At 40.1% G+C, this 16409-nt stretch overlaps 2 protein-coding genes across 2 annotated transcripts; both read left to right on the forward strand.

Annotated features, from left to right (window-relative positions):
* Nucleotides 1-6364: 6364 nt before the first annotated feature.
* LOC132475161 (extracellular calcium-sensing receptor-like) lies at nucleotides 6365-7499 on the forward strand. Its single transcript, XM_060076166.1, has one exon. It carries the CDS (start codon nucleotides 6365-6367, stop codon nucleotides 7463-7465), a length of 1101 nt encoding a protein of 366 aa, XP_059932149.1. The 3' UTR covers nucleotides 7466-7499.
* A 4585-nt stretch (nucleotides 7500-12084) lies between these two features.
* Nucleotides 12085-15617, forward strand: LOC132475162 (extracellular calcium-sensing receptor-like). The gene is made up of 9 exons (XM_060076167.1): nucleotides 12085-12095; nucleotides 12195-12489; nucleotides 12619-12705; nucleotides 12813-13082; nucleotides 13254-13466; nucleotides 13593-13865; nucleotides 13990-14217; nucleotides 14308-14431; nucleotides 14521-15617. Exons 1-9 carry the CDS (start codon nucleotides 12085-12087, stop codon nucleotides 15432-15434), a joined length of 2415 nt encoding a protein of 804 aa, XP_059932150.1. The 3' UTR covers nucleotides 15435-15617.
* Nucleotides 15618-16409: the final 792 nt, after the last annotated feature.

Consider the following 16409-nt stretch of genomic DNA (forward strand, 5'->3'; position numbering starts at 1 on the left):
ACCATAACTAACCTATAAAACGGACCGGGAAAAGAACCATCGGCTGATGCAAGACATCCTACAGAACCGTATTGAAATGGTTACATTACAGAACCGTAATGTAACGGTTATCGTGGCTTTGCTTAGTAAAAAACCATACCAGCCGACACTTTACATATTCATCGCAATATACCATGGAGGGATAGCACAATTCCTTACCTGTCTATAAGAAATATAGCCATCTCAGCGTCCGATTTTAAGTTTCTCCGGTCACGTAACTCTCTCCATCGCTCATAAGCCACGCCGATGTTTACTCTGGTTTTATTTCGAGCTCTCTCCGCCTCCCTTTTAGTAGCTGTCCTTTCAACAAGTGTCTTTCCTCTTTTTTTCTCTGTCTTAGTGGTGTTAGTTGATGGTATCCGGGGAATGGGAAATTTATGGGCCGTTGATGAAGACACGGCTATTCATTTGTTGTCCGCCGTAGTAGTACAAAACTGTCAGACCGCTAGGCTCGTGAACGCTCACGCAGGGACGCACCAACGTCGTTGCCAAGGTGACCGGACAGTCCCACAGCCAATAAGAACGGAGAATCGGAGCCTCGCTCTGATTGGTCAAAGTGTACATGAGCGGTGGCAATTTTTGGGTGCGGCCCACAGAGGCAGGGGAGAGCAAAGTTATGAGCAGATATTCTCAGAGAACTTCACCTACATATAGCTGACTGGCTATTAGGACAGTTTTGCCAAATATTACAGTAAAGAAATTACCCACCCTAGCTTTAAGGAAAAAAAGAATATGACGATTCATTTACAGAAATAAATCCCAGACACTGGTTATAAAACAAAGGATGGTATTGTCAAAAAAGTACTTGTGGAATGTCAAAGGGCCCGATAAAAGCGACATGCAGATAGATGTTGTAGATCAAGACTCACAAACTACAGCAGTTACCCTACCAGATCATGAACTTATTTTGAGTCATATAACTGCTATAGGCCATTTGCCACATAAAACGCCACCTGGACAGCTACGGATACCAATGCAGAAAAATCATGGATTTAGAAACCAACCTTAATGCTAGGCAAAAGGTCAAAGATGTGGATTTCTTTGACGGCGAAGACCATAGCGTGGGAGAGACACAATTCATACGTGTTCATGCTGCAAAGAAATGCGATTATGCATCCATTATATTTTACAGTTAGAGCAGCTGATATAAAGTAAAAAAACTCAAGGAGCCTGATTTACCCAAGCACAGCCCAGAAACATATTGTTGAGCCTAATGCACATTCTAGAATGATTTACCCCTTTCACTAGTCATTCTGTAGGTCAGGCCCAAACCATTTCATGACATTATTACCTGGCAAGTTAAGTTCCGAATTGGTGACCCTAACAATAGCAGATGCTCTGTGCTTGAAGAACACTATGGGCCCTATCTTGCATCCGGCGCAAGTGACTTAGTCACTGGCGCATGTGTCGTTGCTAGTTTACTACTGGCGCAGAGCGTTCTTTTCCCACCACCGCCACTCGCCGGTAAATTAGGGATTGATCATGCGCCCCAAGGGGCGGTTCGGCGGAAGGAGGAGGCGTGTTCTGGCGCAAACGGTATTTTGCCGTTTCTGAATACCATTGCGCTACTGACCAGGAAATACCTGGTTTAAAGTCAGTGGCGCGTTGTTCAGATGCTATTTTAAGGGTGCATGCATACATGCGCATGCGATGCATACGGATTGCTTGTGCACCTCGCGCATACACTTTGCTTCTCCCATCTACCTAGCCGCACATTCTTGGTAAATTATTTGGGAAAGAACAGCTGATTCAGCGGTAATAAGTTGTACTTTTAAATCAATGCATCTGCCAACACCGTACAGCAAACACATATTTTCTTGACAGAGACACCGTGTAGGCCTACATGCCCATAACTTTTAGGATTGATGAGTATTTGATCGTGAAAAACATTGTTTTACCGCCAGTGAGTGTTAAAAATAATGAATGAATGCGGGCGCGCGTGTGTGCTTTGTTTAAACACACGCAAACTAAACACGTAACGCATAATACAATCAATGGCAATGTCTATTACCGAGGGGACACATGCATATTAGGATAGCATACAATACTGATAAGAAACAATGTTTATAATGCATTGCGTATATCATTAAATAGAACCACAGTTACCGCATATCATGTTATATCATATACGTTTTCTTTGCCGAAATTTATTTGAGGGCTCAGTATTTCTGAAGTTGTGGAAGAAAAACCCTTATTCCATGTGTGAATTAGGCCATATTATTTGGCAATAAACTGAGCCATTTGCAGTTTGAAATTCATGTGCATCTGTCTCATCGGAGACTGCAGACGCGCTGTCAAAATATCAACTCGTCCGATTCAAATGCGCTCATGGCTCTTAAAGATGGGGATGGGAGCTGGCACTCTCATTGGTTTGTTGGACGTTACGCCCAAACCACACCTACGGGTAACTAGGCTGCTTCAGACCAACCCTTTTGACACTTGCGCCGCGACGCAAGTGTCATTTATCCGCCTGTAAAATAGCGATAGCGCCGTAGAACCGCCCACAAAGCTACTTGCGCTTTGCGCTTCCCACTTGCGTTTCAGACCGTTAAAATAGGGCCCTATGTCTGTTACAATATTCAAACAGACTCCTCCAACTGAGAATACAGCCAAAACAATTGTCCCTGTATCTCCTGCATGGAGAGAAACTCAACAGGCTAGGAAGACATTAGATATTCTCTTTATTGGCCCAGAACTCACAGGGACAAGGCAAAGATCATCATGAATAAAATGTGTTAAGGTACGGCCACATTGAGCTCATTACGCACGTAAGATTACACGCGTTACGCGCCTAACCTGACGCTTGATCAATGTGTGTCACAAAAATGGTTCAACGCACCTGAAGTATTGCTTATTTGTCCATTGGGACATGGTACACAGTCATAGTAACAAAACATAGAAAAAACTTGAATTCCTGGTGGAATCTTTTCACTGCATAGGAACAGAGACAGCTGCTACACACAACCAAACAAGTAACTCCTGTCTGTGCAGGAGTAAACAGCTTTAAACACCATGTTTTTGACCTGTGTGTACATTTAGGCTGGTTTAAATACACCGGGTTGCCAGTTTATGTCCTAGGTGTTCCTAGAAATACATTTCTCATGAAACAAGATAACTTCTTTGATGTATATATGTCCATGTGTTTAACATGCTCGTTATGGTGCAGTGTGTAGGATTTAGTGGCTACTAGTGGAGAGCATGCAAATTGCAACCATCTGAATAAAATAATAGAACAATTTATATTTATAAATTAAAATGAATGTAATAAAATATGAATCAGTAGTTATATTAACTTTTTGCTTTGATTCCCTTCTGTTATTTCATAGTAATGTTTCCATTTACGTTTTGTGTTCATTTGTGATAAACACATAGCGTTGCTGACATTGCCTTTTCACTTTTTCCCACTGGCCATGGAGGAAGTGCTTGCACTCTTTCCTCAGCCACTGCATGTCTATTTATCTATTGTTTCACCAGTTGCTATGAGGTGGTCTGAGAAAATCTGGTGGACATATCACAAATAACAAATGTTTGTGACATTTACTGCTCAAAAAATCGATTTGAGTTATTGCTTTAGTATGAATCACTTAGGGAATGTAGCTAAGAATTGCTAATGCAAAGTTACAATGATGGATAATGATGTTTAATGAATGAGGTTTGTCTGTAAACATGATATTGTTCGTTTGAACGCGGTATCATTACGACAGGGCAATAATAGATATACTTTGCTGTTATTATCTCAATACAGTCAAGGTACGCCCCATAAATGTCTGCCACTCCTTAAAAAATATTATTTAAAAATATTTAAATAGGCAAAGGGGATGGCATTTGATTGTTTATAAAGTTCAGTGTCTGAGAAATAACGTAGTTTGAGGAGGGTAGGGTCAGATTGGAGGGCAGTCATGAAAGCTCATAAAGTATCACACCTGCTCATATGTGTATGTTTGGTTGTGTTCTCTTTCTCTTCCCTCATGTCTTCAATAGTTCCCTTCTATTGTACATTACAGAGAAATTTTAATCTGAATGGAATGCACAAGTTTGGGGATGTAATTTTGGGAGGAATCTTTGAGATTCACTTTTTCACTGCATTTTCTAAACTGCATTTTACTTCAGAGCCGAATGATCCCATCTGCCATGGGTGAGTCCGTCTAGGATGGTGTTGATCAAGGGTAATAACCATCCACTGACATGGAATACTTTTGCTAACACACAGATTTTGTATTATTACTATTATTATTATTGTTTTTCAGCTTTGATGTTCTAGGTTTCAGACAGGCCCAGACCATGGCCTTTGCTGTTGATGAAATTAACAGAAACTCCAAACTGCTTCCTAACATATCGTTGGGATACAGTCTTTATGATAGCTGCAGCGATCTAGGGATCTCATTCCGTGCAGCTCTGTCTATGACCAGTGGCAGAGGAGAGCCGTTTCAATTAAATGAGAGCTGTTACGGTTATCCTCCCGTATTGGGTATTGTTGGAGATTCTTCCTCAACGCGTACTATTGCCATTTCTAGTATCCTAAGCTTGTACAGTCTACCAATGGTAAGTCATATTTCAGAAAACCATATGGTTGAGAATCGTCATTAACTTATCAATTATTAATGGAAAATATTCAACATTAGGGTCAAATTACAAGTGTCGGCCTTGACAATAAGTATATCTTTGCCTTTTAGGTCAGTTATTTTGCCACTTGTTCCTGTCTGAGTGACAGGAGGCAGTTCCCATCATTTTTTAGAACTATTCCAAGTGACGCATTTCAGGTAGTTTAATTACAACAGGAACATTATTTGCCTGCATGAATTAAGCATGGATGAATTTTTAATACATTATTGAAACAAATATCCTCCTAAATGTTAAAACAAAATATTTTTCTTGTTGTATCAGGTGCGAGCTATGCTCCAGATTCTGAGGAGGTTTGGCTGGACTTGGGTTGGCCTACTGATCAGTGATGACGACTACGGTCGCCACACCGCCCATTCATTCCAGTCAGACCTTGCCCACTCTGGTGGAGGCTGTCTGGCTTATCTTGAGGTTCTGCCCTGGGGAAACGATGTTGCTGAAATACAGAGGATTGTCGGCATAATGAAGAAATCCACATCCCGTGTGGTTACTATTTTTGCACATCAAAGCAACATGCTTAATCTCATGGAAGAGGTTTGTTTTGTTTTTTAAATAGGGGTCTAGAATGTTTTTGGATGAAAATTCTAAATTATGTTTCAGTAGATAACATTAATGGTTTCAGCACTTATTATGGATTGAGCACTATATCATATTTTAAGCATTCCAATCCACAGGTGGTAAGGCAGAATGTTACAGGCCTTCAATGGATGGCCAGTGAAGCCTGGTCTACAGCCATTGTTCTTCAGACCCCCAGCTACATGCCTTTTCTTGCAGGCACTCTGGGCATTGCAATCCGCCGGGGAGAGATACCAGGCCTCAGGGACTTCCTACTGAGAATACGCCCTGACAAGGACGCACTCAGCAACCAGGACAACAATTTAGTGCGGATTTCACATGACACACTGATTCAGAATCACAAGAAAATGTCTTGAAGGAATACATATGTTTGCTAATCACCTTATTTATGAATTTCCCTTCATTAGGTCAAGCAGTTTTGGGAGCACATATTTCAGTGCAAATTTGTATCCCCTGGCTTGGAATTTGAAGGGCAGACTCGAGAAAGACTGTGTACAGGGAATGAGGTTTTAAGGAATATAGAGAATGAATTCCTGGATCTTTCTAACCTCAGGCCAGAGTACAATGTGTACAAGGCGGTATATGCCCTGGCACATGCCCTACATGACCTTCTGCAGTATGTTCCAGGAAGTGGGCTATTCAAAGGTCAAAGCTCAGCCAGTCTACAGGGACTAGAGTCATGGCAGGTCTGTTTTCAGGCTCATTCAAGTATAAAATAAAATAAACATTCCTGTTTTTAACATTAACCTTTTTTCCACCTACCATACAGCTTTTACATCATTTGCAAAGAGTCAATTTCACAACTGATTTTGGTGATCAAGTGTCATTTGATGAGAATGGTGATGCTTTACCAATCTATGATGTGATGAACTGGAGGTGGCTCCCAGATGGAGGTACAGAGGTTACAAATGTGGGAGAGGTTAAAGAAATTACCTCCAAAATCGATAATCTCATTCTTGAGGAAGACAAAATATTTTGGAATTTTGAATCTAAAAAGGTCTTCTTAAACGCTACCTATTGTCCATGATATCATACTTTTAAATGTAAATTATTTTTAAATGCAATCAACTTGTTACCCCCTTAGCCTCCAAAGTCAGTGTGTAGTGAGAGCTGTCCCCCAGGTACCCGCATGGCCAGGAAGAAGGGCGAACCGGTCTGCTGCTTTGACTGCATTCCTTGTTCAGAAGGAATGGTTAGCAATGAGACAGGTTTGTTTGCAATACACATTTTTATGCAATTCGCATCTATTTTGCATATATTGACGAATGCAACCACCAACCATTTGAATACATTTAATAATTATTCTTGTTTGTTAGATTCAACGGAATGTACCAGCTGTCTTGAGGATTTTTGGTCCAACTCCAAACATGATCATTGTGAACCAAAAAGCATGGAATTTCTTTCTTATACGGAACCTCTGGGAATCTCCCTGACCACTGCCTCATTATTTGGAGCACTTTTATGCACTATTGTTTTGGGAATCTTCACCTATCATCGTACAACGCCAGTGGTTAGGGCCAACAACTCAGAGCTTAGCTTCCTCATTCTGCTGTCACTCAAATTATGCTTCTTGTGCTCATTACTTTTCATTGGTCACCCAAGGCTGTCGACCTGTCAGTTGAGGCATGCAGCGTTTGGGATCAGCTTTGTGCTTTGTGTCTCGTGTATCCTGGTAAAGACCATGGTAGTTCTGGCGGTTTTCAAGGCTTCCAAACCAGGTGGTGGTGGCATTCTTAAGTGGTTTGGGGTAATGCAACAGAGAGGGACTGTTTTATTTCTTACTTTAATACAAGCAGCAATTTGCACAACCTGGCTTGTGTCTTCCTCACCAACTCCTCGTAAAAACACACAGTACCACAATGACAAGATAATAGTTGAGTGTGAAGTGGGGTCGAAAATTGGATTTGGATTATTATTAAGCTATATTGGTTTACTGGCTATTCTCAGTTTCTTGCTTGCTTTTTTGGCACGGAATCTACCAGATAACTTCAACGAGGCCAAGTTTATCACCTTCAGCATGTTGGTCTTCTGTGCTGTTTGGATAGCCTTCATCCCAGCTTATATCAACTCTCCTGGAAAATATGCAGATGCTGTAGAGGTATTTGCCATTCTAGCTTCCAGTTTTGGGCTGTTACTGGCACTATTTGGACCAAAGTGTTACATAATTATCCTTAAGCCTGAGAAAAACACAAAACAAGCTTTAATGGGACGAGGCACACCAAGATCATGAAAATGTGGTTACCTGGTTATCTTTTTAAAGGAATATATTTAGTCAGTAAGTAGAATTTACACAATACCTACTCCATAATCTGTTATCTCTAAATTAATGATTGTGGTTGCTAAGCAAGCCAGACTATTGTTATCATGTGTCTTAATATTATAGATTTATTATTATTTCTCTTTTGCCTAATTATCTGTAATTATCTGCCCCTAGAGTTTGAGGCATAAAAACAAAACCAATTTCAAAAAATGTGCAGATATCAGTGTAGTGCACTTCTCCTTTTAGACTTAGAACAATGCAAACCTTTTTAAAATGTATTTATAATATTGCAACATTTTATCGCAATTTCTGAAACTTGATGGGCATTATTTGACATGCTGAATATTAGGTCTGCAAGATAGAGTGAGCTGTACCTTGAAAGTTTTAGAAACCTTGAAAGTATCATTAAAAATGACCTGTAAACCCAAATGACCCAAAATCTGGAACACATACTCCTTATTATTGCCCAACCTTGGTATTATTTAATTGAATTAGCAACCATTATTTAATGGAAAGTCCATTTCAGATTACCCTGGGGACTTATAACTTGATGAGCCCATCAGGGACACCACCCTTAAGTATTGTGGACATTTTGAGTCGATAGTTATAAAAAAATGATGGCTTTGGTGAAAAAACACTGACTTCAACCATTCTGACGGTAAAAAGCTCAGAATTCTCAAAGTTGGTACATGTATAGAAACCGTGCATAAGCAGGTCTCCAAAAAGTAAAGTCTTTATTTGGTGACAGGATGCACCCAAACTCGGGATCATACAAAAAATATCAGCCCATTAATTCAATCAGTCACAAGTCTGATTCAAAATGGCCCACTTTGCGTGCCTGTTCATTAGCCTTGCCAGCCTTTTAGCATGCCCACAGAATATTGCGCACAAGACAAGTTGGCTAATGCAACCACGCACATTTTCTTTACAGATCAATAATAACAACAACTGTTATTTTAAAGATCTGAAATGATAAGTTTGACCAAAATCTGCTGACAGAAAAAATAAATCTTGTTTTCAACATCTTGATGACAGTTGTTATTGTTCTCCATATTTTGAGAGCCTAATTTTCCTATGTTTCCTTAGATTGGTATGAGCCCAAATATCCAAGCCCCCATTTTCCATCCGCCTATCCTTCACTCTGCATATCAATAGAACACTGAAAACAAATCAATTAGACTGAGCTGCCAAGGCAAATTTTTATCAAAATGTTTGTATTTGATCAAATTAATATCAAATACAAACGGATATATATTAGCCAAATACAGATTTCACTTTGTTTGGTAGTATTGTCAACCAAATTGGGCACTCTTTGACCAAGAACGGACTCAGAAGGGCTCCTGAGGAAACCCCTTGAACCCAGCAGTGTTAACAGACAGCCACCTCCCAGCACTAGCCCTTTAACCGATGACAGTAAAATTCGTTGGTAGTGCCCAGCGGAGGAAGCACAGCATAGTGCAAGAGCAGCAGCTTGCAGCTAGCGGCTAGCACAGCAGTCCAAGGCCCCATGCTCCGAGAAGGAGCTGGGGTCTCATTTATAAAACTGTGCGTGGGATCGTTACTAAAAATGTGCGTACGCCCAGAAGCCAAGTTTTGCGTGCGCCCAAAAATATTCCGATTTATAAAACCCTGCGTACGCACACCGTACGCAATCTTTGCTTTATAAATCACAGAGCGCCTACAAATGTGCGCAGCTGAATCAGCTTCACGTGCCGCCCTGTAAACGCCCCTTTTTAACCATAAATGGTCAATGCAAATGACCTCATGAATTCGATCTGCTTATAAAAAAGACTCAGATGCAAGTATTATGTCTTGTCGGAAACAATGGCAGAAGTACTGAGAAAAGCAAAAAAGCGAAATTTCCCGAGGTTGAAGTGGAGACACTTGTGGGTGAGATGAAGGCCCGAAAGGTAGTTTTGTTCGGCGGTCACGGGATTGGGATCGCCAACAACAAAAAGCAGAGTGAGTGGCAACATGTTGCTGCAGCAGTGAACTCTGTCAGTGAAAGGAGCGCATAGTGCCAGAATTAAAAAAGACATAGAGTTACATATTTTTATGTAGCCTACCAATAAATCGTTATGGTCCCTAAATATCCTCTCCTTCCGAATCCTGCAATTGCATGGTCCGCCAGAAGTGCCATATGGTGCAGCATTTCCACGGCGCTCACCTCTGCATTTATAGGGTTACGGTAATAAGACTGACCGAGAACACCTTGGATAATCAGTTTGTAATCACCCACGTAAAATGTTCTTGAACATAACCCCTTTTTAATGCCTGATTTGTCATGAAAAGCATCAAGAGTAACGGACAACGATTGTGATGAGGAGTGTGGCTTGGTTTTCCACACTTGGGATTTAATTGACATTTGATTATGTGTTTACAGTGTCACATAAAAATATTATGTTATTGACACATGTTGGACAGATGCTTTATTCCATGCAGTCGCGCCGTCAGTGGACAGTATGGAGTGACGGGATTAAATATAGAGATTTATTTTTATTTCTATTCTAAGGAGATGTTTCTGGAGATATAACTGAGAAATAACGCAGTTGACTTAAACTATTCTGATTACGTAGATTTTACGCATGATACGGGTCAAAATTAAATTTATGAAGGGCGATGATAAAACATTATCGTTCTTCTCACTCTACAATTCTTCTGTCTGACTTCAGTTCACCACCACACCATCTGTGTCGCCATTTCTCCTTTTCCTCCAAACCATGCGTACGCATGGGTCAGAGTTTGCTTAGGGCTGCGCACATTCTCCCGTCAAGTCGGTTTTTTATAGATCACAACCTTGGCGTGGAAAGTCACGTACGCAAATTTCAGCCCCGTTTTGTGCGTACGCAACGGTTATAAATGAGAGGAGGGTGGCCCTACATAGGGCTGTTCCAGGACCTCAGTTGAGCTTTCAACAGGGTCAAGCCTCCTCCCAGAACGTCCAGAAGCCATGCAATGGCCAGACCCAGCAACACCTACGTCAGTCAAGGCACCAGGCCTCCAGTCTCAGAGATGGAGGGGGAGGGCGGTTTGCTTGTCAGGATGTGGAGTTGTGGGGACAGTGGGAGTTTGGGGTTGTTTTTGCTAGGTATGGTATTTTTTTCAGAGTTCAGTTTATAGTATTTTTATACTTTTTTTGGAGAGGGGTATTCGAAGTATGTGTCGTTGATGGCTGGTTTAAACTGCTATACCTGGGCCAAGTCAGACTGATTAGACTCTCTGGCTGGGTGGGGCTCAACACAAGTAGTTTTTGAGCCAATCAAGGCACACAGGATAAATGGCATATTTCCACACACACTCAGGACGATAGATATGACAAAGTATTCAACACCTTCTATGCATGCAACAAACCTTCCAACTTTGCAATAAACCTGTTTTTCGACAGCATCTAGCTGTGGCTTGGTGACAGAAAAAAAAAAAAAAGCAAAGGTGTAAAGCCACCTAGGTAGGTAGCCGGGTCAATTTATACAATATCCAAAATGGTATGTGGACCAAATAAAACAATTCAAGAACTCCTCATCCTTATCAACAAAAGCCTCTGTGATAGAGATGAGGCAGCTCCTATATAGACTTATAACTGTTTATACACACTCTCAGATAGATCCTGACTCTTAAGGGCTGCGTAATTTACTGCTTCAGCACATTTTATGTGTCTGGAATCCCCTCCCCGACCAAACAAAATAACAATGAAAGATAATCTACTTCCTGTGTACAATACATTTGTCATGGGTGTTCACAAGAATGCTTTTAAAATGTGTGAAGATATTTGCAGATCTATATACACTGGGTGGCCCATTTATTTCTAGATGTCTCTAGTTATAAATTACTCATTACCTACACTGTGGTAGGTAACTGAGTAGCTCTAACTGAGTAGCTCTAGACTCTTTAAAAAATGTATATCATTAAAAAAACAATACACACCAAAAAAAACAATTAGCCTGTTTTAGTGCAGATAAACAACATAAAATGGAATTATACAAGATAACGAAAAAAGCCTTTCAGATTTTTAATTCATTAATTCATTTTTAATTCATTTTTTAATTTTCGGATGTTTAGAATTGTTATAGTAATTATGTTTATTATTTAGTCATAGTATCGTGATGCTGTATAATTCCCGCACCAAAATGTCTGCCTTGTAGTGATAGGGTCAGTAAAAAAATAAAATAAAAATAAGGGGAGGGCATTTGAGTGTTCATAAAGCTGTGTTCTAGAAAATCATTTGTTTGAGAAAGGTGGGTTCAGATTGGAGGGCAGTCATGAGAGCTCATAATGAATCACATTTGATCATATGTGTATGTTTGTTTGTGTTCTCTTTCTCTTCCCATATGTCTTCAACAGGACCCTTCAATTGTACATCCAAGAGAAAATTAAATCGAGATGGAATGCACAAGTTTGGGGATGTTATTCTAGGAGGGATCTTTCCGATAAACTATTACACTGCATCTTCTGAACAGTATTTTACTTCAGAGCCAAAAGATCCAATCTGTTATGGGTGAGTATATTGAGGATTGTTGATTAAGGCATTTTAACTGTTGAAAATTGTATGTTTAACAATGTTGTTTATATACTGTTTATTTTTTAATGATCCCATGTGCCATGGGTGAGTCCGTCTAGGATGGTGTTGCTCAAGGCTATTTACTATCTGATGTTACGTAATACTTTGCTTATACACTGATTTTGTTTTATTATTATTTTTCAGCTTTGATATTCAAGGTTTCAGACAGGCCCAGACCATGGCCTTTGCTGTGGATGAAATTAACAGAAACTCCAAACTGCTTCCTAATATATCGTTGGGATACAGCCTATATGATAGCTGTGTCAAACTAGGGATCTCATTCCGTGCAGCTCTGTCTATGACCAGTGGCAGAGGAGAGGCGTTTCAATTAAATGAGAGCTGTTACGGGTATCCTCCGCTGTTGGGTATTGTGGGAGAATCTACTTCAACGCATACTATTGCCATTTCTAGTATCCTAAGCTTGTACAGTCTACCAATGGTAAGTCAAATTTTTGAAAAAGCTTCTGGTTGATGATGTCATAACCTCTTCAATTATGAATCAGAAATATTCAACATGAAAGGTTAGAAGTATCGGCCATGACAATAAATTATATCTTTGCTTTCAAAGGTCAGTTATTTTGCCACATGTTCTTGTCTGAGTGACAGGAAGCAGTTCCCATCATTCTTTAGAACTATTCCAAGTGACGCATTTCAGGTACTTTTATAACCACATGAACATTATTCGTCTACATGTAATGCTAATGAAATAAATGTTCCTCCTAAATGTTCCAAAATGTATATTTCAAAAAATTGTTGAACCAGGTGCGAGCTATGCTCCAGATTCTGAGGAGGTTTGGCTGGACTTGGGTTGGTCTTGTGATCAGTGATGACGACTACGGTCGCCACACGGCCCAATCATTCCAGTCAGACCTGGCCAAGTCTGGTGGAGGCTGTCTGGCTTATCTAGAGGTTCTGCCCTGGGGACACGAAGTTGCTGAAATAAAGAAGATTGTTGGCAGAATAAAGAAATCCACATCCCGTGTGGTTACTGTTTTTGCACATACAAGCAACATGCTTGATCTCATGGAAGAGGTTATTGATTTAGTTATCGATAGTTATAGGAATCTAGTGCATATTTTTCAATGCTAGAATAAAATTAGGGAAAAAAATTGAATGTTTCTATATAAATATATATATTTATATATATATATATATATATATATATCTTGTTAATGTATATACTTTGTACAATGTAATCAACAGGTTGTAAAACAAAATGTGACTGGCCTACAGTGGATTGCCAGTGAAGCCTGGAGCACAGCCAAAGTGCTCCATACTCCCAGCTACATGCCTTTCCTTGCAGGCACTCTGGGCATTGCCATCCGTCGTGGAGAGATACCAGGACTCAGGGACTTCCTATTGACCATACGCCCTGACAATGACACACTCAGCACCCAGGACAACACCTTAGTGCGGGTTTCACCTAACAGACTGAGTCTTTTATCTGCCTTGTAGAAACAATCAATTTAAATGTGATCTCAAGGCTGCTTATGTTTACTCATTAGTCCCCCTTATTTATGAATTCCCATTCATTAGGTGAAGCAGTTTTGGGAGCACATATTTCGGTGTAAATTTGTATCTGGTTGGATGGAGATGGAAGGTCAGACTCAAGAACGACTATGTACAGGGAATGAGCTTCTAAGGAATGAAGATACTGAATTCTTGGACCTGTCTAACCTCAGGCCAGAGTATAATGTGTACAAAGCTGTATATGCCCTGGCACATGCCCTACATGAACATCTGCAGTGCGTTCCAGGGAGTGGGCCTTTCAAAGGGCAAAGCTGTGCTCGTTTGCAGGGACTAGAGCCATGGCAGGTCTGTTTTCTATTGAATTCCATTATATTATTTATTTTCCTGTGATTTATTAAAATGTCGATTTCTGAGCTCAATAGTGCAATACTGATCTTTTCACTCTTTATACTTCTTTCCTGCCTTTTAGCTTGTTTATTATTTGCAAAGAGTCAATTTCACTACAGATTTTGGGGATCAAGTGTCATTTGATGAGAATGGGGATGTTTTACCAATCTATGATGTGATGAACTGGAGGTGGCTCCCAGATGGAAGCACAGTGGTTACAAATGTGGGCGACGTTAAAGAAATGGCTGCAAAAGTCATTGATCTTAACCTTGATGAAGACAAAATCTTTTGGAATTTTGAATCGAAAAAGGTCTGCTTTCAAACTGTTCATTGTCAGTGATATGATGCATACATCACAATAGGAATTAGGTTTTCATGTGATCAACTTGTTCCCCATTAGCCTCCCAGGTCAGTGTGTAGTGAGAGCTGTCCCCCAGGCACTCGCATAGCCATAAAGAAAGGTGAACCTGTCTGCTGCTTCGACTGCATCCCCTGTTCAGATGGAAAAATAAGCAACGGGACAGGTTTGTTTGCAATGTATATATTTATAAAGTGTACATCTTTTTGAAAAAGCCCTGACAAAAAGTATGAATAACTTCTGATTGTTTGTTAGATTCAACGGAATGTACAAGCTGTCCAGAGGATTTTTGGTCCAACATCCAGCGGGATCAATGTGGCCCCAAAAGCAAGGAATTTCTTTCCTATATGGAACCCCTGGGAATCTCCTTTACAACAGCATCATTATTTGGAGCACTCTTATGCACCATTGTTTTGGGAATCTTCACCCGGCATCGGACCACGCCAGTGGTTAGGGCCAATAACTCAGAGCTTAGCTTCCTCATTCTGCTGTCACTCAAATTATGCTTTTTGTGCTCCTTGTTTTTCATTGGTAAACCAAGGCTGTGGACTTGCCAGTTGAGGCATGCAGCATTTGGGATCAGCTTTGTTCTGTGTGTCTCATGTATCCTGGTGAAGACCATGGTAGTTCTGGCAGTATTCAAGGCCTCCAAACCAGGTGGTGACGGTAGTCTGAAGTGGTTTGGAGTAATACAACAGAGAGGGACTGTTGTATTTCTGACTTTAATACAAGCAGCAGTTTGTATAACATGGCTTGTGTTTTCCTCACCAGCTCCTCATGAAAACACAGAGTACTACAGCGACAGGATAGTAGTTGAGTGTCTAGTGGGGTCCAGAGTAGGATTTGGAGTATTACTGGGCTATATTGGCTTACTGGCTATTCTCAGTTTCCTGCTTGCATTCTTGGCACGAAATCTACCAGATAACTTCAATGAGGCCAAGTTTATCACCTTCAGCACGCTGGTCTTCTGTGCTGTTTGGATAGCCTTTATCCCAGCTTATATTAACTCCCCTGGTAAATATGCCGATGCTGTAGAAGTATTTGCCATTCTAGCTTCTAGTTTTGTGCTGTTACTGGCCCTATTTGGACCAAAGTGTTACATTATTCTCCTTAAGCCTGAGAAAAACACAAAAAAGGCTTTAATGGGACGAGGCTCACCAAGATCATAGAAACAGTGCATTGATTTGTCATGGTTGATTTTAATAAATTCATTGAGTCAGTGAGATGTATAGAATTTAGACAACATTGCCTGCATTTTATAACTTAATATCCTCTATCAAATTGTAGCAATTTTAAATGTAAATCAGATAGTTTGTCCAACATATATATTAATATCGTGAATAAATAAATAGACATTTTATTTGGTTTTAATGGCTTTTTTTCTCATAAGACAATGCAATAATACTTGATGTTTCATTAGGTTAGATAGAATATCACAATAATGTTCTGCAAACTCACGCTAACTTAAGCGAATATCACCCTTTTCGCCTCGGCCTACCTGCATGTGAAAACAAAATGCTTTTCTCGCATCATGTTCCATGAACAATAAAGTCCACACGAACATTACAAATTACATAAACTGGCCGCAATGTGAATATGCTGCAAATTCCAATAATAATCGCGCCAGTGAAAAGTCCAATGAAATACTCAACCTATATAGTCTAGTGAAGACGAGTTTGTGATCTGTCCTTGCACCAAACCATTCAATGTATTATGAGGATTAAATTATACTGGAGCTTTACTTTTTAATTCAAGTGTTAAAAAGTGGAACTAATGACTGTTCGCGAATGAGGGGATTATGATAAGTGGGTGTGTTGGTGGCGTTAGTTTCCCTGTTCAATAACTAAAATAGGCTATAACCCTTTTCATAGAAAGTTGATAAACAAAAATAAACTGTTGTGATACACCTTCATGTTATCAAAAACAACTATATTCACATGCCGCATCTCAAGTAAATATTGGCTCATAGCACTGACTGCTATCGAGATGAAGTCAATGCATATAACAGATAGTGATAATTATAGGTCTATGATTGAAGTTCACCAATATGATGCAGCAAGAACACTGTTAAGAAATGTCGTGACTATGACAAAGAAAGCTGAATATGATTAGTTAAACGTATATATCCGCTGGCGAGCGGCATA

This window comes from Gadus macrocephalus, chromosome 16 (assembly GCF_031168955.1).
Source record: "Gadus macrocephalus chromosome 16, ASM3116895v1".
Lineage (NCBI taxonomy): Eukaryota > Metazoa > Chordata > Actinopteri > Gadiformes > Gadidae > Gadus > Gadus macrocephalus.